This window comes from Telopea speciosissima, chromosome 6, assembly GCF_018873765.1.
Source record: "Telopea speciosissima isolate NSW1024214 ecotype Mountain lineage chromosome 6, Tspe_v1, whole genome shotgun sequence".
Classification (NCBI taxonomy): Eukaryota; Viridiplantae; Streptophyta; class Magnoliopsida; order Proteales; family Proteaceae; genus Telopea; species Telopea speciosissima.
In genome coordinates, this window is record NC_057921.1 from 55,199,066 (window position 1) to 55,218,924 (window position 19,859).

General features: G+C 40.3%; 1 protein-coding gene and 1 non-coding gene across 2 annotated transcripts; both read left to right on the forward strand.

The window, feature by feature from the left end:
• The first annotated feature begins 5,308 nt into the window (after positions 1 to 5,308).
• TRNAW-CCA lies at positions 5,309 to 5,380 on the forward strand. Its single transcript has one exon. It is a non-coding gene; the product is annotated as a tRNA-Trp (tRNA).
• A 522-nt stretch (positions 5,381 to 5,902) lies between these two features.
• LOC122665080 (polyadenylate-binding protein 2-like) lies at positions 5,903 to 18,160 on the forward strand. The gene is made up of 6 exons (XM_043861143.1): positions 5,903 to 6,109; positions 6,283 to 6,385; positions 10,607 to 10,677; positions 16,555 to 16,746; positions 16,832 to 16,962; positions 17,644 to 18,160. The coding sequence occupies exons 1-6, from the start codon at positions 5,957 to 5,959 to the stop codon at positions 17,690 to 17,692; spliced, it is 699 nt and encodes a 232-aa protein (XP_043717078.1). The 5' UTR covers positions 5,903 to 5,956; the 3' UTR covers positions 17,693 to 18,160.
• Positions 18,161 to 19,859: the final 1,699 nt, after the last annotated feature.

The window sequence follows — 19,859 nt, forward strand, 5'->3', positions numbered from 1 at the left end:
ACAGGCTGTGGAGTCACTTCTTTAGTCACTAGTGCCAATATCAGCCCTGTGTCGTGGCTGGTCCGCTCAAACTCCTTCTTCAGAACAGCTAAGATCTCTTTGTGGGGCAGAGCTAACACCTTCTTCTTAGGGGTAGGAATTTTTTGGTTAGTCCTCAAGGACCGTTTCTTTCGCAGCTCCTCAGGCAAGTTGATAGGTTCAAACACTGTGTATTGACCCTTATACTGAAAAATACACTGATTTTTCTTTCCCCCAGTGAGAACATCATTGTCATAAAGCCATAACCTCCCTAAGAGTACATCTGTCAATTTCATGGGGATAACATCACACCACACCTTTTCATTATACCTAGAGAGCTGTAAGGGGACAGTACAATGCTGATTGACCTCCAAGGTAGTCCCATTTAGTAAGGAAACCTTGTAAGGCTGAGAATGCTTCTCTGTCTTCAACTGAGCTCTCTTTACGAACAAATCAGAGACCACATTGACACAACTGCCACTATCAACAATGACCTGAGCCGTACGATCGACTGTAGAAGATACAATTTCGCCGCCAATCTTTACCTTTAACTTCAGCCACCAAGATGCGAGTGACTACATGAATACCATAGGTGTCGTCATCATTTTCGTTAGCCCCTTCATAATAATCAGCATCTTCGTCTTCCTCTTCCAAAGGTATAGGATATAGGCTAGCATCATTCCCAGCTGAATCTTCATCTTCTTCAAGAGCCAAGGCCACCGTCCGTTTTAAAGGGCAGTTCTTAGCAAAGTGACCAGCTTCTTGACAGTGGAAACATTGCACTTTGGAAGTACTGTCCATAGGTGCTTTTCCTTTGTAATCTAAACGCGGAGGAGGGGTAGTGCGAGGAGGGGCAGCAGCATAGGTTTTAGCTAAAAAAGCCTTCTTTGGTTCCCCATCTGAACCTCCAAAGCATTTGCTTGTAGGAGCTAACAACTTTTCAGCATGAGCAGCTTTCTCAAAACAATCTCGAACACTAGACAAGTCCACAAACACCAATAGCACGATTGATGTCAGATCTCAAACCCAAACGAAAACGGGACAACACCTATATATTATTTTCCCTTACTCCGATACGTGAGTAGAGAGCGTCGAACTGCTCCATGTACTCAGCTACGGACAGACTTCCTTGCCTTAGAGAGTTCAACTGGTCTTGCAATTGTGAATGGAACTGACGTGGTAAATACTTCGAACTCAGATCTTCCTTCTTCTCCTCCCAATAAATGGGAGCTCTACCTCTGTCTTCTAACTCTCTTTCTTCGGTTCTCCACCATTCTCGAGCAGCACCAACCAGCTTGGTACGTGCTAGCTGCATTTTTCTTGCCTCTGACATATCGTACCATCGGAAGTAGTCGTCCATGGAAGCTAGCCAATCTAAAAAGATTTGTGGATCAAGCTTATCGTGGAATTCCTTCAATTCAAGTTTGACTTTATGGGAGCCGTCTCTTTGACGGGGTGCTTCAGTTTCTCCATCAAAGTAAGACCTCATATATTCTTCAAAAGTAGGTCATTGAGAGGATCCTCTCTGCTGGTTGCCTTCAGGTGTTCGTCGATTATTACGATGAACTTCGGACCTCATTTGATATCTCTCTTCCTCAAAAAAGGTGATTGATTGAATAACCTTGAGGAGGAGAAGTGCGCTGCCGTTCTTCTAAGGCCAACAGTCTTTCACTTATAGTCTTTTGTTCTTCTCTGAGTTACTGAAACATAGCGATCACTGTTACCATAGGATCTGGAGCAGGTGGAAGGGTTTGATTGTTATCTTCTAGAGTTATGGCTCTGATACCAAATAATGTAGAACTGGAATGAAAGTTCAATCAGTCCCAACACAGGATCTGAATTAGGGGAAAAGAGGTTCAATTCAATGGGGTTAAGATTGGGATGGTCTAATAAGATGTGATATAGTTCAAGGGTAAGGGTAATGTAATTATAGGGAAATAGGTATAAGGAAAATAGGGAAGTAAAGGGGTGATGCAACAGATTTACAACAAGTAGTAATAATGAGTTTCGACTAAAAAGGTGATGTCTCTAATGGCTGGAATGCTTGAGAAGAATGAGAACAATGACTGAAGAGTAAACTCCTCGATTTTCCACCGCAAGGAGTCAGCTTGGATCACACACCAGCTCCATCACCAAGGATAAAACACCATGGATTTACTTCAAAAGAAAGCAACTGCTTACAATAATATTCAATTATCCTAGTTTCCCTTTTGGCTGAAAATAACCTTACATATAAATAGAAGCAAAAGCTTCCAAGAAAGGACATCAAAATCCAACTTTTCTGATACTTGACTTTAGGAAACCTCCTACCAAACATTGACTTATTACAACTAACTATTGACTTATTACCACCAACTCCTACCTAACTTTGACATTGGAGCCTCCTTTGACAATGGAACCTTCATTTGACAATAAGGCCCCCTTTATTGACAATACCTACCACCCACACATAACACATGTTAAAAAATATAGATTGACCAAACCCAACTTGCATGGATTGGGCCTTAGTCTTGGGCCTAGGCCAAAGCCCATTAGGACTAATAAAAGTTGGGCCTATGATGTTGGATTTAATCCACATCAAATCCACATCAATAGTCCTAGCCCATTAAGGTTGGGTTGATCTTCATCACACAAGAAACAACCTTCTTTTTTTTCTTCCTTGAGTACACCCTTGGTTCTGCATCACCCAATTCGCCAATTATTCTTTCTTCTACCCCCTATAAGGGAGGAAATGGACTTTGAAGAGCTTGTGAATTGTTTGAGATTCTAAATCCACATAAGAAGTCTAGGTGGTTAGCAGCAATCACTCAAATGGGAGCCAATTAACTTGGATGCGGTTTCAAAATATAATTAGGGTTTGTGAAATAAGCTACTGATCATTACCACAATAACTGTTATCTTATGCAAAGGAACACGAATAAGCAGAGGCACGAGGATGATTTTCACTGCCATAATGTTCCCACAGTGTTGGAGTTGGAGTTGGAGTTGCAGAATGTTTGTTTTGAAGGGGATGAGTGGTATGTGTTTTGCGACTTGCAGAAGACAACAATGTGCTGGCCATGGTGCCTTTCTGTGTATTCTACAGGCACTCATTGATGTCATCAAGATAATAATTTCAAAAACAAATCTTAACTGAAAATTTGCACACAAGTCAAGTTTTTTTATTGCGTATTTAATTTAAGTTGTAGTTTTCTATAGATTTTATTTTATTTACTTTACTATGCATGATAGTATATATGACTACTTAGTACGACTAGTAAGCACTAAGAAAGGTCTAAATAAAAGGAGATCGGCCTCGGACGGGGTGGGGTGGATTGGATGCCTAACACCTTTCCAGTCTGTAACCTTGATACTTATTCAGAGATCTGCGCATACCAAAAGCCTTATCCATTGGAATTCTTCTCTCCTGAAAGAGGGAGACATTTATGGGTTCTAGGCTCTTATCTAGGTGGCCACTCCCTGAATCATCAGAATTGGCGAGACTCGGTTCACCTTTGTATCCTGCAAGTATTTGTACCTACATTGTTCAGCTCTTGTTGATTAGTACTAATAGATTCCATTCCCACATCTGATTTTGGGTTTTTCCAGAATTATGGACTCTTGAGTCTATGTTTGGAATGGACTTATCTCACCTTTGCCAGCCTAAACACTCATCTAGACATACTCAAAGACCCTAAAGGATGTAGTGGAGGCCACCAAGGAGGTTGGAACCCACTACAACTTTGCCTTAGGTTACTTGATGGAATCTACCAACCTAATCCCCTTAAGATCAAGAAAATCTGTAAGAGTTTGGATGAAGAACATTGCCTTGGACGTGGGTAACATCCTAAGCTATAAATCAAAAGTCTTTCACACTTTTTGAGGATCTTAAAAGTTTAAGAAGGATCTTCGACACTTCGAGAAAATCCCTAAAAAGAGATAGAGAGAATCTCATTGCTTTTCTGTAAGTGCCTAGCGGTATTCTCAAATTGAGCTTCTCAAAGCATGAATCTAGCTTACTCTAACGTCCCTATACTCTTCACAAGGTTTAAATATAGGTGAGTCTATTTTCTTTTGGATTTTACTTCATTCAATTTCATTGATTGTGTTGTGAGATACTAAGGTTACATTGTCATTGCTGCCCATAGTGAGGTTATGGCGACATGTCATAAATCGGAGCATGTTTCCTTTTTGTTTTATTTAGGAATTTTTGTATCATGTTTCAATGGATCCTTTAATCTTCCAATTGTTATTTATGGAATTTTTCTGTGGCTTCTTGCTAATTTTTTATTCTAATTTACCTATTCAGTTGATATTTTTAATGTCATATTTTTTTCATTTAAGTCCTATTTTTTGTCATTTGATTTTCTAACATTTGATGAAGTTTTCAATCGTGTTTTCACTGTTTTTATCAATGCTTTCTATTTTGGGTCTTTTCCTTTCGTTTTCTCATGTTTTCACATGTCTAGGCTAGATCCTAGATGGTATCTACGATTATTATTTTAATCTTGCATGTGCACAAATTTCCCAGGGTTTTTATCTCATTTTCGTGATGATTGTTCTCTATTTATTGTGTGATGCATTTCCAGTATGTGCTTGAGATCTAACCTTTATGTTTTGATGGTGATATGTTATACTCTCCTGGGCAGTAACGTTTTTATAATTTTTAGCATGTGTTTAACCCACTTATACTAACATTGCAACGCATCTAGATAGAGGTGAGTTTATCTTTCTATCCTTCCTTTTTAGTTTTGTTCATCATGATGCATATGATTTAGATTGTTTAGCATATCATGGTTGAAGTCATCTACCAGGTGGACCAAGCAAGATGCGTAACACCTTCCTCAGACTGCAACCTCACACGAATTCAACCTTTGATTGGATCAGTTCGGAGTGGAGTCAATAATTTTATTTGTGTGTCTCATACTTTAATCTAGACTGCGACTCTTTGTCATTAAGATTATTATTTTTTTTTCTTGCTTTTTTTAACGAATTGGTTCACATTGTTCAGATATTAAGTCTTGTGGAGCTATCATTGTCTCTATTTGGCATATTGACTACTACCTTTGTGTGATCATGTCAAAAAACGATGTTTTCAGTTATCTTTTTTAATTTTTTTGGTAAAAATGCTTTCAGTTATCTTAAGGGTTGGGAGAATGCAAGTGTCAAGGAATTCTTACAGATTCGTATCAACATTCTTGGCTCACCTTTGGATTTACTTGGTTCGTTTGCTTACTTATGCCATGGTTGAAATCTAATTTATGTACATAATTTAAGGTATATATTTATTATTAGCTTAACAAAATAAGAGGGATCCGTGGCGCAATGGTAGCGCGTCTGACTCCAGATCAGAAGGTTGCGTGTTCGATTCACGTCGGGTTCACTTCTCCACTTATCCCCCAAAAATTTTTACAATCTTTTTTAGTTGATGTGAAAACAACACCAACCGTTGGATTAGAGTCTAATTTATCACAAACCTCAGCCGGGATCCTATTGAGGACGTGGGATCGGTATCCAAAACTTTAATTCTTTTACAACGTCTGTCCAACCATTAATGAGACCAAGTCAGATTTTTAAATCTTGCCATTGGATTGGTATCCAAATCTTTTATCATGTCGACCCCAACCGATGGACCAAGAGCCAAAAAACTGATCGATCATCGAACACGTGTGTCAAATGGGAACTAGGGTACTGAGTGAATTTTTTGGACGAAAATATCCCTCACGAATAATCAAATCAAAAGTCTATCCCTGAAAGTGAAAGGGATCCATCGAGGGTTGATGAAATGCTTAAGTTGTAATGTATTAGATAAACATGGAGCCTACCCTCGGCCCTCCATTGCCTGCAAGTCTGAAACGAAATCGTGGACGGATTAGAGTGTAGAGACAGTGTATAAAATCTCTATCGAGAAGCATAAGAAGAAGAGATTGAGACAGTGGGAAGGAGTAAAAGAGAGGAGATGGAGCAACTATATCAACAACAAGAGCAGGAGCACAACGAGCAAGAACATGAGCATGAGGTCTACGGTGGAGAAATACCTGACGAAGGAGAGATGGAAGCTGATGTCGACATGTCCGTTGCCGACAACGAAGAGGATCCTAATGCTAAAGAGGTCTCTCTCTCTCTCTCTCTCTGATATCGTAATTTGCAACTCTGATTTATGTTTTCTGTTGTAGTTTCTTTCTACCATTTCTTGCCCTAGTTTCTCACTTTTTGGTTTCTCTAATGACGGATAGAACGAGACAAGGCTCGGTAAATAATTTATTCTCTTATATGTGTTTATAGGACCTGGAAGAAATGAAGAAGAGGCTTAAGGAGATTGAAGAAGAAGCAGGTGCTCTTCGTGAGATGCAGGCCAAAGTTGAGAAGGAGATGGGGGCCGTTCAAGGTATCTCTCTCTGTCTCTGTATCTCTTTATGTTTATGTTTTCCTTTTTCGTATTGACATGGCTGGCCGGAGACAAAAAGTTTTCTGATTTCCTGCTGTAAATAGTAAATAAATTATACTAAAAATAATTAAATTGATTGCTTTGTAAGGTATTTTCGTCATCTACTGTTTGCTCCTGCTTACTGCTTATTTATAATGAATGCTTTTGCTTCACTAATTAATTAACCAATCTTTTGCTTTAGTTAGTTTGGCTTGGATGTGAGAAAAGAGCTGATCATTTTGTAACTTCAAATTATGTTTCTGATTCTCAAGCGAGTTTATTCATGTATGATGCTCCCTTGATGCTTACCAAATTGTGGCATCACACTAATGAGCCTATATATTACTTATAAGGGCCGGCGTTCTCTGTGGGGGGAGTGTGCCCCCTGTGTGCGCAGGAGCCAATTAGAGCGCTCGAGTTGGCACATTTGGGAGGGATTTCTGCCTTTCACGGGGTTGGGGTGGTCATTTCGCTCCCCTTTGTGTCAGAGGGTGGGCAATACACTCACCCCACAGAGAATTTTTCTCCTACTTATAATTAGTTGTTTCTTTACAGCCTAACATTTGGTGTTGGTTCTGGCCAAAAAAAAAAAAGAAGCTGCTAAATCGCCGTGAGACTCCAGTTCCAGTCAATCTCCTCTGGAGCCTTCATCACCGCTACTTTGGCTACCCGCCCTAGTTGAGTCAATATGCGAATGTGGTGACACAACTTGTATAGCGAGGGGCTTTCCGCAGCGGAACCTGTCAAGTTCAGCCTATGAATCCTCCTACTACCTAAAAGGGGGGACGTTCTCAATCCAAAGTGGACTTTTGGGTCAAAGCCTAGACCAAAGATGCCTAGTATTGGGATGCGGACTAGTTCCGGTAGTCTGTCCCCTATATTGATCCTAGACAGTCCAGTTTCAGCAACGAAGGCTCACAGCAATCAAGGGAAAGGAGATTCTTCCCCACCAACAGCTATTCGATAGTCATCGTCAGGGTCCCGTCCAATCCTGAGCTCTCAACAGGCCTGCTAGCTGCTATAGAAGAAGAAGAAATGAAGCCGATTCTCGAGTCTGGAAAAGAACCTTTGGACCTGTTATTTTCTTTTGGACTATTAGCATTACGAACACCACATAGTGCTTATAACTCTAACTAAGGTTACTTACCTGGTTTGGTGAGTACTGCTTCAAATTGTAACCAAAATAAAACTATGCTACCTCGTAAGAAATTGTTGGTAGGGAAAAATATAGTGAGGGTTATGTTTTAGTTATTGAAGTTAAGTTGGAAAATGTAGATATATAATAATGGGCAAATCTGTTTCCAACCGAGTTGGTTACAACAGATTTTGTAATCTCTTTTTCTAACCCTTGCATCCCTCTACTGGCAGTTTGGAATTGGGGACAGTATGGGTACTTTTACTTTTGGCTTGATTCAATTGATTCATGCGGCTTAGCTTGGATAAATGGCTCAATTTGAGCCAAAGTGATGCAAATAAGTCACTTAGAGGGCTTATTTTATTGGAAATAAGCCTTGAGTTGGGCATTTGATTCCATGTGTTCTCTTTGTAATTGGCCACTTTACAACAACAATAACAACAACAACAAACTCAGCCTTATCTCAACTTAATGGGGTCGGATACTTGAATCCTCTAAAAAAAAAAGAGAGAGAGAGATAGGAAGAGGAAAGAGGCACAACCCAGCACATCGGAAGAAACTCAGCTAAATGGGGTTTGCGACATGGATCCTTGCCCTCCAATCGGCTCTGTCCAAGGTCATACTTGGAACAAGACCTAGACTATGCATGTCCTTCCTCACCACTTCTCCTATGGTCATTTTAGGTCTGCCCCTAGCTCTTGTAGCTCCTTCAATCAGAATCATATCATTCCTCCTTACAGGGGCGTCCGTAGGCCTCTATAGAATATGACCATACCACCTTAAACGACTCTCTTGGAGCTTGTCATTGATCGGCGCAACTCCCAAGTTTGTTCTTATATGTTCATTATGTATTTTATCCTTCCTTGTTTTTCCACACATCCATCTTAACATCCTCATCTCTGCTACACAAAGCTTATCAATATGACACTTCTTAACTGCCCAACATTCGGCCTCATGGCCGGTTGAACAATATGGATAGAGAGTAGGAAAACGGGATTTACTTCATTAGTTTAGTTAGAGTCTTGTTTTGTGTCAGTTTCTTTCATTATTTTAGTTTCCCAGTCAGTTTATGTTACCGGCCATAGCTAGGGCCCCGAGAGTTCCTTACGATGAGGCTTGCAATGTCAGCTTCTTCTCCGGCCACGGCTAGAGCCCCGAGAGTTCCTTACGACGAGGCTTGCAATGTCAGCTTCTTCTCCGGCCACGGCTAGAGCCCCAGGAGCCAGAGGCCAATGGGATGTTTCTGGTAGGGGGTATAAGGAGTCACCAGCGAGGGGGGTGGCATTTCTTCTCACCACAACAAGCGGAGGATTTGTTTCGAGCTCGACACCAGGACTACGACTTTTGAGAGAGCAGCCTTCCATATGGTGCCCAAAAACTTTGCAAGTCAGGCACTGAGGGGGAAGCCACTTGCAATGGACCTTTTGGTGGAATGCGATTACTTCGTCATCCACAACCGTGACTACGGATGGAACAGGGGCATCAACAAAAACCTTAACGCAAATCCTTCCGAAGGCAAGGCGGTCCATCCTTTTGGTTCTATCATTAGAGTAGAGAGGGTTGCCGATCACCGAACCATGATGTTGAGATCAGTTTCACGCCAAAAATGGAGCTGAAGGCTTGGAAGAGTGATCCGCAAAGGAATGGAGTGCAGGTCTTCCTTGCTCAGTTACAATTATTGGTCCCATTGATGGAGGAAGATTGGCTTTTTCCTTACTTGCCAGGGGCATCCCACTAGGGCTCTCGTTTTGTCCTCATCATCAGAAAATCTGAAGATGAAATTCCATTGTCCAAGAGGTAAACATCGGACAAACCCTGAGGTCTCCATCGTTTGCATAGGATAGTTTGACTATGTTGAAAGGAGGTCGACTCCCAAAGAAGTGACCTACCAAATAATGCTTCCATTTGGAGATTTTAGTGTCCAAAAGGCCACTAGGGCAGAGGCCAACCTTCTTGTCTCCAACGGTGGAGGGAGAGATGAAATGGAGGCAGTGGCCATCTCAAGAAGGGAAAGGTAGTTCCAGGTTTTTTTGCCGAGGGAAGGGGGGAGGGAGAAGACGGGGGGGTGTTGGAGGGGCTGGGAGGAGAAGAGAGAGGGGAAGGAGGGGGAGGAGCCGGCGGCAGTGTCCACCGGGAGGTGGTCAGACGTGGGAGAGGTCACATTGCCGTAGGGAGGTGGTCAACTTCTCTCACTTTCATCTGTTGCCTTTTCCTTGTCCACTCATTCCATGAAGTAGCAATGATCTTGATTTGGTAATCTTCAAGAAATCCTAGCAGCTTGTAGCACTCTTGAGATTTATTTGGACAAAATTAGGATTTGGATTCAAGAACCGATGGAAGTGGATGGGGTAAGGGAATGAGGAAAGGTGGGATTGGCTATCTCAGCCTGGGCATCTCATCCATCCTATCTCAGGATTTTCACAAAGGCTCAAGCCAATATTTCATAAATAAACTTCATGTACAATACTGGCCTCCCTTACAAACTTATATGGAAGACTCAAAATCGACTTGGACACTAAAAAGGAAAGACCTAACCCAATCTTAAACTAATAAGGTAACCTAAATTGACTAGGAAATTAAAATAATGAAAGAAACAGACTCAAAACAGGACTCTAACTAAACTAATGAAGTAAATCCCGTTTTCCTACTTTCTACTCATATTTTAGGCTCATTAAATTGTTCAATTACAAAATAAACACATAGAATCAAAGGCCCAATATATACGCAATCCGTCCCAAGGCTTATTTTCAATAAAATAAGTCCTCTAAGTGACTTATCTACATCACGTTTGAAGATATGTTATATCAGGTACAGTATATATTTCTGTCCAAAATACAATTATTATGCATGATATATAATTTTGCTGTGTTCATGGAGAATATGCAACTTCTATTACCATGCCTCATCCCAGTCAAACACACTGGATGAATTGCCTACTATTTAACTGTCTTGTTCCATTTGGTTGTATTATAGTTACTGGTTTTCATGCTTCTATAATATAATGGCTATGTTTTAATATCATGTTTTGATGTTTGTCATGCATAAAGATCCCTCTAGTGCTGCTGCAACACAGGCTGAAAAAGAGGAAGTGGATTCACGATCAATATATGTCGGTAATGTGAGGTTCTACAATCCTTTTGCTCTGTTCTTATTTGTTTCAAGGCTAACGTTATGTCATATGTGCACTTGTGTTATGGTGCTTGTATGTTTCTGTTTTTTATAGTGTTCATCTTTTTGTCCTGTGTTTTACCCTTTTCCCCCTCCTGCTATTTCATGTAGCCACTCACATAACATAATCTCCTAAACAATTTCTTTGCCAAACATAATACCCATGCTATTTCTTTTATCTGATAGAGTTTGAGAAACATAGGGTTGTTAGTGGGTAAGTTGGACTAGAACTTGTATCTAATGTGTCAACCATGGGAAGGAGGTTTTACTGGTGTTTTTTGTTCTCAGTATACAGGTCTCTCTCTCGTGTGTGCGCATGCAGCCATGCACTCATATGGGTTGTTGGACTTGCATTTCTCATCTATTTGATTTGTTGTAAATGAATATTGCAGAACTACTACATTTTTCTTTTGTGCTGCTAAAGCTTTTGATATTCTTTGCATCTTCTTTTCCCCTGATACAAGAGAATAGGATTCATGGCTCCTAAATCTGGCTTCACATAAACTCTTAAAATTGGGTCATTGTGGCTCCTAAATCTTACTTTACACGAACTCTTCATTCATTTTGGTTACGTGAAGTCTAGTTTCTTGGTAAGGAAATCTGATTACATTATGATACCAGATGGTAATTCGGCAGCTCATAACAGGGTATTCTAATTCACCTAAAGATAGGGTTGAAAAAACCTCATGTAAACCAGAATCGCAGGTATGTAGGAACCAAACCAGAAAGTAAGGAAAGTTGATTACTCATTTAAGGACAGATCTGATCTGGCTAGCCCCTTGGTCAAATGATCTATTTGTCAAGGAGAACAAACCAACAAAGTTGAACAGTAATGTCCAGTTTTACAGATATGGAAGAATTTCCACTTTTAGCAGGTTAGCAAAACCCAGACAGAAAATAGAAACCATAAACCAGAATTAGTAACTCAGATTTAGAAACCAGAATTTTAAAAAGTAAAGTGGTAGTAGGATTTTAGAGACTGGAACAGAACTAAAATAGAAACTAGCATGCACAGGTTGAAGAAAGTTCAGAAACTGGCCTGTTTTGTGATGGGGAAGGAGAAAAAAGAAAGAAAGAAGGGAAGATATGATCAGGAATCCACCTGACCTGTAAGGTTGGAATCCCACCAGGCCTTCCACTGAATCTCACCGAAAAATACAGCTCTGAAGTCAACAGAACCAGAAGGCAAAGCTCTTGTTTGAATCTCAAAATCGTGGGGAGGGCTGTAGCCTGACAGGCTAAAGGGGAAGTCCTATTACAGGTAGGACTCTGAAAAACAGAATCTCCTAAAAATAGAAACGATTCAGGACTGGGATTTATAATAACTAGTCCAGACTTAGCAAACCAACACAGAAACAATAAAATAAAGGAAATTACAGCTTAAACGAGACCCTACGACTCTGGTTTTGGAGAAAATCAGAGACTCTAAGCCGCAGACAAATCTGAAGCAGAAGAACTGGCCCAATTAGGAACTGCAGGCTATATTTCTGTCATGGTTTTCTTCATGTGAGTGTTCTTGAATTGGAACCTTGAATATGCATTAGCTCTCCCCAGATTGAAAGCATTTGCTCCTGGCGAACGTGTGAAGGAAATGTATTGCTCGTACAAGTCGGGGTTGATGGCTTCAATTTGTCGGCATGAATCCATATGTACCCGGATCTTGGACGGTACTTCCACTTGACAAGAAAGGAATGAAATCCAACTCCGTGGGAGTGACAATATATTTGTGATCAAAGACTTCCTCAATCTCATCTTCAACAGGTAGTAGCAATTTGGGACAGCCCCAATGTATGCTCCGTTCACCTTCATCTGAGTGATGACCCTAGTGAGATCAGCCACGTTAAAGACGTTGCTTGTGGTCGATCCACTAGAATCTGACAATACCATACCATAATCAAAAGGTACAACGGCCCAGGTGGCCACATTTAACATAAATGTAGCCACTGGAACCATTCTAAAAAGGGTGAAATTAGCACTACTTGGTGATATAGGTTTCTTTATAATCAATTTCGAACCTTCTTTAGCGCATAAGTATTACGCACAATTTTCTTTAGGATCTTGTAGGGACCCATCTTGAGTGGGTGTAGCTTTCTTTTTGCGCCTGGAGGGAAACTTTCTGGGGCAATGCAAATCATCACCATATCACCTGGTTGAAACTCCACGTAAGTGCGATGAGTATCAGCCTCGCTTAGTAGACATCATTGCTAGTCACCATAGTTCTGAATGCACCTTGTTAATGTGGCATATGAACTCATCCACTTCAATGCTGACTTATGCGTGAGGGGAAGAGGAACAAGATCAATAGGCCATCTAGTCTGGACTCTCTAGAACAATCTCAAATGAAGTACGACATGTTATAATGTTCACCAAACTGATACACGCGAACTCAACAATGTCAAGTATGGATTGCAGGTCTTGTTATAAGCACATAGAAGGCAGCACAGCTATTAACAACCTCTGGCTGGCCATCTATCTGAGGGTATAATGCTGTAGAGAATTGTAGTTTAGTGTTAGTCTTTGTCCACAAGGTCTTCTAGAAGTAACTCATGAACTGGACATCCCTGTCAGAGAAAATTAAATCTGGCAAGCCATGTAATCGCACAGCCTCCTTGAAGAAGGAAGTAGCTATGTGACTAGCATCAAAGGTCTTGCGACCTGGTATGAAATGCACAACGTTTGGAAATCGATAAACCACTGCAAAATATAAAATTATGCTTCTCCTGTTGTAGTAGACAGTCAAAGCACAAAATCCATGATGATGTGTATCCACGGTGCATGTGAAACAGGTAAGGGAGAGTACAAACCAGTATGGGATTCTTAGAATAGAATCCTAGAATAGCAGAATCAATGGTGAGAATGTATTGGCTAAACCAGATTTTGAAAGGCAGTAATTAGGATTGGGAAACCAGAAACAGAAATAGAAACTCAGTTTTAGAGACTAAAATTTAGCGGTAGTAGGATTTTAGAAACTAGAACTGAGCTAGAAATAGAAACTAGCATGCCCAGGATGAAGAAAGTTCAGAAACTGACCTGTTATACGACAGAAGAAGAAAAGAAAGAAGAGAATATATGATCAGGAATCCAACTTATCTATAGGGCTGGAATCCCATCATAACCCAGCCTGGAATTCCAGTGGGCCTTCATCTCATAGCAGAATGAAGCTCTGAAGTCCACAGAATCAGAAATCAAAGCTCTTGTTTGAATCTCAGAATCGTAGGGAGGGCTGTAGGCACTTCTCTCTAAAGACATAACAAAGCAACATCGAAACAACAGAAATAATAAAATAAAGGACATAACCGGTAGGACTCTGATAAATGGTAACTCATGAAAACTGAAACAAATCAGGACTGGAATTTATTATTTATATTAACTATTCCAGCCATAACAAAGCAACATAGAAACAATAAAATAAATGACATAACAGTTTAAACTAGACCCTGGGATTCTACTTTTGGAGAAAACCAGAAACTCTAAACCGCAGACAAATCTGAACCAGAAAACTGGTCCACATAGGAACCCCATGCCATATTTCTGGCCTGGTCTTCTTCCTTTGAGTGTACTTGAATTGGAACCTTGAATCTGCATCAGTTCAATTCTAGTTGGGTGTTGGAGCGAGAAAAATAAGCTTTCACGGATCTTGACGAGCTTTCCTACCTTCTACTGATGTAGCCTTCTTTTCCCTGGTCGGCTGATCTTAAGGACGGTGGGTGCTGGGTTGTGGGTGTTGGATGATCGGGAGCTGTTGAAGCACTAATAAGGTATTTTGGGTAGATTGCTCTCTGCTGTCAAATGGTTTGGTTAGCAATTTTCAGCTGCAAGTATGGATTTAAGCTGGAAAGTCAGCATCCATGTAGATATTTTCTCATTAGAGACATTAATAGTCATGTCAAGTTGGTGTTTCTCTGGTTTTCTCAATACTGTTATAGTGTTATCCACATTGATAGTCATGCCAAGGTGTTGTTTCTCTAGTTTTCTCAATACTGTTATCCATAAAAAGAAAAAGGTATTGTTTATCTGGTTTTCTCTATTATAGTTGTTAAGATAAACAATACCTTTTTCTCCTCGTCTCTTCTTCAAGGTTTGTGAGGACTGGTTATTAATTTCTCTGTTGTCACATGATATCAGAGCAATAATAATAATCAGTCTTCACCTTCAATTCTGTTTTGATAGTCTCTTAAAGGACTGTCCTTGTGGTTGCAGCAACCTATGCTGCCATACATTCTATCTAAGGCCCTAGTTGATGATTATATGAAGATAAACTAGCGTCCCCTTGCATCTGCCACCTTCATCTTGTTTCCTATGGAGTTATCTGTCTACAGGAATCAATTTTTATGCAAATAAAGGCTGGTGGTAACCATGTTCTAGATTTTTTTTGGGAAGCATGATTCAGAAATCACCCTATGGCCATGTGGTACTCTGTTTTATTTATTTTCAGAGTCGATTTTTGGAATTACTTTGGATCTGACCATCAGAATCCTATAAGGTTTTAGGGCATTGTTGCCCTCCAATAGTATGTCCTTTGATCCTGCTTTGGTGTCCATCTGACACCAGGTTCTGCTGCAATTAAAAATCACCCATTATGTGGGTTTTTCAAGGTACAGATTTGATATTTTGGGTTGCATATCTGTTAGTTCTCATCAAGTCAGTGTTGTCTTGTTGGGTTTTGTATCTCCTGCTATTCTACAGATCTCCAGGCTTGGAGACTACTCAAAAGTTGTATATTACTTTTTTTTTAAGAAATATTTTTGCTGGCCAGAAGTGGTATCGATACCTCTCTGTTTCCGTTGTGTATGATGGCTGACCCCGGACCTGCTTCAGACAATGTTACTGTCCAGATCACTACTATCAAACTCAAATGGAGTTTCTAATTATCTGTTATGGGCCCAGTCGATTAAGGTTTATATTAATGCTAAAGAGAAGATGAAGTATCTCACAGCACGAACAACCTTCTACAGTTCTACTGATTCCAAAGCCTATGAGGAGTGGTTGCATGGTTGTAGAGCTGTATGGACCCTTGCAGCAAATGTCATGTTCCAATCCACTGCCAAAGGGGTTTGAGTCTTTGAGATGACTTGAAGGAAAATTTTTCCTAGGATGAAGAACATGTCTCGTATTTATGATCTATGTGATACAAATTTTAATTTTAAACAGGGGGACAAATCTTTGAATTAGTATTTTAGTGCGTTTATGGGTATGCATGAGGAGCTCAATATTCATCAACCGCTTACTAATTTGGAACGGTTGAAAATTCAGCACTGTTTATGGCTGGATTAAATTTTGATTATCGGTATGTTAAGAGCTAGTTGCTTGCTGGGGAGAAGCTGCCTTGACGAAATGAGACCTAAGCTTGTTCTTTAACGTATTGTTACTCCTTCCAAAGCTGACATCTCACACTCTTTTAAGGAAGGTTATGCATTTGTTGCTGACTGGGGCCGAGGTTCTTTATTTTCTCGGAGATGTTGTGGTTCATAGGGGGGTCGTGGTACATGCGGTCAATATCTTAACAATAGTTGTCAAGGCATCACCCAGCAAAGGGCACCTAGGCGTCGCCTTGGTTATTTTACCCTCCACCATCACCTTGTTACCGTGACAACTATGTTCTCAATACTATCCACATTGATAGTCATGTCAAGGTGTTGTTTCTCTGGTTTTCTCAATACTGTTCTCTTAGCCATAAAAAGAAAAAAAAAAGGTCTTGTTTTTTTCTAGTTTTCTCAATACAATGCATGTAACTTTCTGTTATCTTTGTATGTTAGTTGTTTTGCATTCTGTTATTCGCTTTGTACTATTTCTGTCTTATTTAGTTGTATTGTGTTTGAATCCTCAGGTAGACTATGCATGTACTCCTGAGGAAGTTCAGCAGCATTTCCAGTCTTGTGGAACGGTGAACAGAGTCACTATTTTGACGGACAAGTTTGGTCAGCCAAAGGGATTTGCTTACGTTGAATTTGTCGAAGTGGATGCAGTTCAAAATGCTCTTCTTTTAAACGAGTCGGAGTTGCATGGTCGTCAATTGAAGGTCCTTGAATCTATAATTAAGTGAGCATATTTTGGCCTGTAATTTTAATTTTCTGAGTATAGTGGGAATTTTGATGGTTTTGCAGGTATCTGCCAAGCGTACCAACATTCCTGGATTGAAACAGTTCCGAGGGAGGCGGCCTAACCCATATCTTGGTTTTCGAGGGCGGAGACCCTTCATGCCTGGTCCCCCTTTCCTTGCTCCATATGGATATGGGTAAGCATTGAAAGCCTTTTTTCAACAAAGTGAGAGACGCAAAAAGAGTGAGGGGAGTGGGTGGTTGGGGTTGAGGTTGTTACCTGCCTTGTTCTTAAATGCTTTCTACTTGCTCCTTGACATCCCAAGCCTTTCCTTGGTGGTTTTCTTTCTTTTTCTGTATTTGATATACATTTCGTTGCCAATCCATATACACATGTTCTGTTTGAAGGAATGCACTTGATGTCAATCTTCTTGTCTATATATTCCTCTGCCCTTCTTTTTACTGTTGTCATGAAGGAGCTGTAGTTCAATTCTCAGCTATGAGAGTTGGATCAGAAGTCTTGAAGAAGAATTGTGACACAGTATGATTAAGATTGGCTCATGATATTAATTTCTAACTACAACCAAGTATCCTTTCCTCCTGAATGTGGACATACTTTTTGTTTAGGAGAGTTTTTCTTAACCGACAGTGACGGAATTCTCTTGGAATTGATGGTCATAACTACTCCCCCTTCCCCCTGTAGTATGAAGTCCGAAATGCCCTTCACTGCCAACTAAAGGGCATTGGTTGAAGGAAAACTTTTGTCCTTCTGTTTATCAATCAATTATTTTGTTTAGTTGATGAAATAATGATTATTCCCATATTTAATTATCAGGTGTCATTTTGAATTTGATCATCCTTCTTTTCTCTATGTGCAGCAAGGTCCCAAGGTTCAGGCGGCCTATGCGATATAGGCCTTACTATTAATGGGATTGCATCCGCTTGCCAAGGCCAGGCATTTGGTTTTATGGTGTGGCACATAATGCCTAGTGGCCATAGCCATAGTAGTGTGACCTGGAGCAAGGGAATCCATTTTCTTCAGTACGTGTATGATCTTTTACACATTGAAGGCTGACTTAATGTTTCTAAAATCTGGGTTATTTGAAGACGATAGGTAGACATCCTGTTAGTTCATCCATCCATGGATTTAGGTTGGATGAGGCTGGCAGCTGATGGGGACACATCAAATTCATATATTTGCACTTAATTCTTGTATCTCTACAATTTACAATTCTAGGTCATGTGACTTGGGCAAATATTGTGAATTAGGGACCACTGCTCTATGCGCAAGTGGGTTAATTTAGGAGGTTGGATCTATTGATAGCAGGGGTTGTTTCTTTGGATTTATTGATTACAAATTACTTCTGGAGGTATTGTTCTGGTGGTTTTGTTGCACTCGTAGAATTTTGATGCTGCTGGAGGTTTTCTTTTATGCATTTTTGTTGCATTTTATTGTTGAACTTGATCTGGCTTATTAAGAGGGAGGGTATCTCACAGTGTCTTAAATTGTTTAGAATAATCAACTATAACTTTATTTTTCTTTCTCCGTGGTCTGTCAGTGCTCTGCCTACTTCAATGGATGTCGATGCTAAGATGGATGGGTGGATTACAGGTGAAATGTATGAGTTGTCAGTAATTTTGTCACTGAAGCCAAAGGTGAGAACAGTTAGATTCCAGCGCTGTTCTATATGAAAAACCATTGGTAGCCTGAAATGATAAAATGGAATAGATTGAAACACACACTGTGCTCAAGTGCTCACTTTGAATTACGTGTCGTGGATGTGTAGAAACACGAAAGACCTGGAAGATGATTGTTTTTCAACTTTTCATGGGTGATGGATGTGCAGAAGTTGTTTTGAACTTGTGGTGAAGTGTGTATCAGAGAATAAGTATTTTCTGTTTTGGGTAGAAGCTTTATTTATTTATAGGGAGAATGTTCTCTGTGCCACAGTGCAGGCTGTGCACAGGCACATGGGCCTGCCACTCAGGGGGCAGAGTGGTCATTGCATCCACCCCTATGTGCTTAGGCACAGCCTGCGCTGCGGCACAGAGAACAGCACCCCTTATTTATAAACGGCGGAACAAGTTCCACAAGCATCAGAGTACAGGAGTGAAATAGATAACTGACGCACTAAATTCCAAGTAACAGAAGTTTGAGAACTACGGGTTCCTTTAGCAGCTAGAAGATCTGCAAACTGCACATGATCGGACTGCTGCATGGGAGAGACAATTTGCCATAATTGTAGAATTATTCCTCTAAGGAATAGAATTAGATTCAAAATTTAGAATTTGGAACAAATAATAGATTGTCTTACCCAAGCAAGCATAATTATGACATACAACAAGAGAAACAACAGAGAAATAGCTCCAGTGATCTTAACAAATTCCCCCCACATTCTGCCAAGCCTGGATTACCTAAATTGGCCCCTATCTACATAAAATTTCACATGAGAATCAGGGGGGGAAGACGTCCACTTCAAGTGTCGAACAATTGCATTGCTCTGATGTGCAAGGAAAATAGATAGATAATCTGATGGAAACACCTTTGCACTATGTAATAGATGAGAGATGCTTCTGTGCTTATGACTGACAGATGCCAAATTGAGAATATATGAGAGAGAATAAGATAGTGATGGCACAAGGGCTGAGTTCGTGCCAGCCAGCCAGCCTTAGAAGTTATCAAGTTGCAAGTGTTTTGAGACAAATGTGGGTATTAAATGGTTTACGAACCGTTTTGGTGGTCTCCCTTATTCTTGCATCTACATTCTCACGATCACAATCTGTCCGTTGTGCCCTCCGTCCCCACGCTCTCAAGGTTATAGGCATAAGTATCGGTGTCTGTATCGGTCTCGGCCAATATTGATGCGGACAGGTTTCTTTTTTGGTCTTAGCTGATGTCTATTGTTTGGAATCGAGCCATATCGGGTGTAATTTCAAAAATAGGTCATTTTTTGTCCGACACCTGATCTTTATTTGTATCATATCGGATCGAACTTATAAGAACTTTGCAGTTGTACCTCATTGAGATGGTGAATTGTGGTCAACCGTTACCGTGTAGAGAATTCTAGTTTTGTCAGGATTATGGCAACCCACA

Coding starts and splice junctions, on each gene's coding strand:
- LOC122665080 (XM_043861143.1), top strand. CDS start 5,957: ATGGAGCAACTATATCAACAACAAGAGCAGGAGCACAACGAGCAAGAA. Junction 16,747..16,831: donor TGCATGGTCGTCAATTGAAG/GTCCTTGAATCT, acceptor ATGGTTTTGCAG/GTATCTGCCAAGCGTACCAA. Junction 16,963..17,643: donor CTTGCTCCATATGGATATGG/GTAAGCATTGAA, acceptor CTCTATGTGCAG/CAAGGTCCCAAGGTTCAGGC.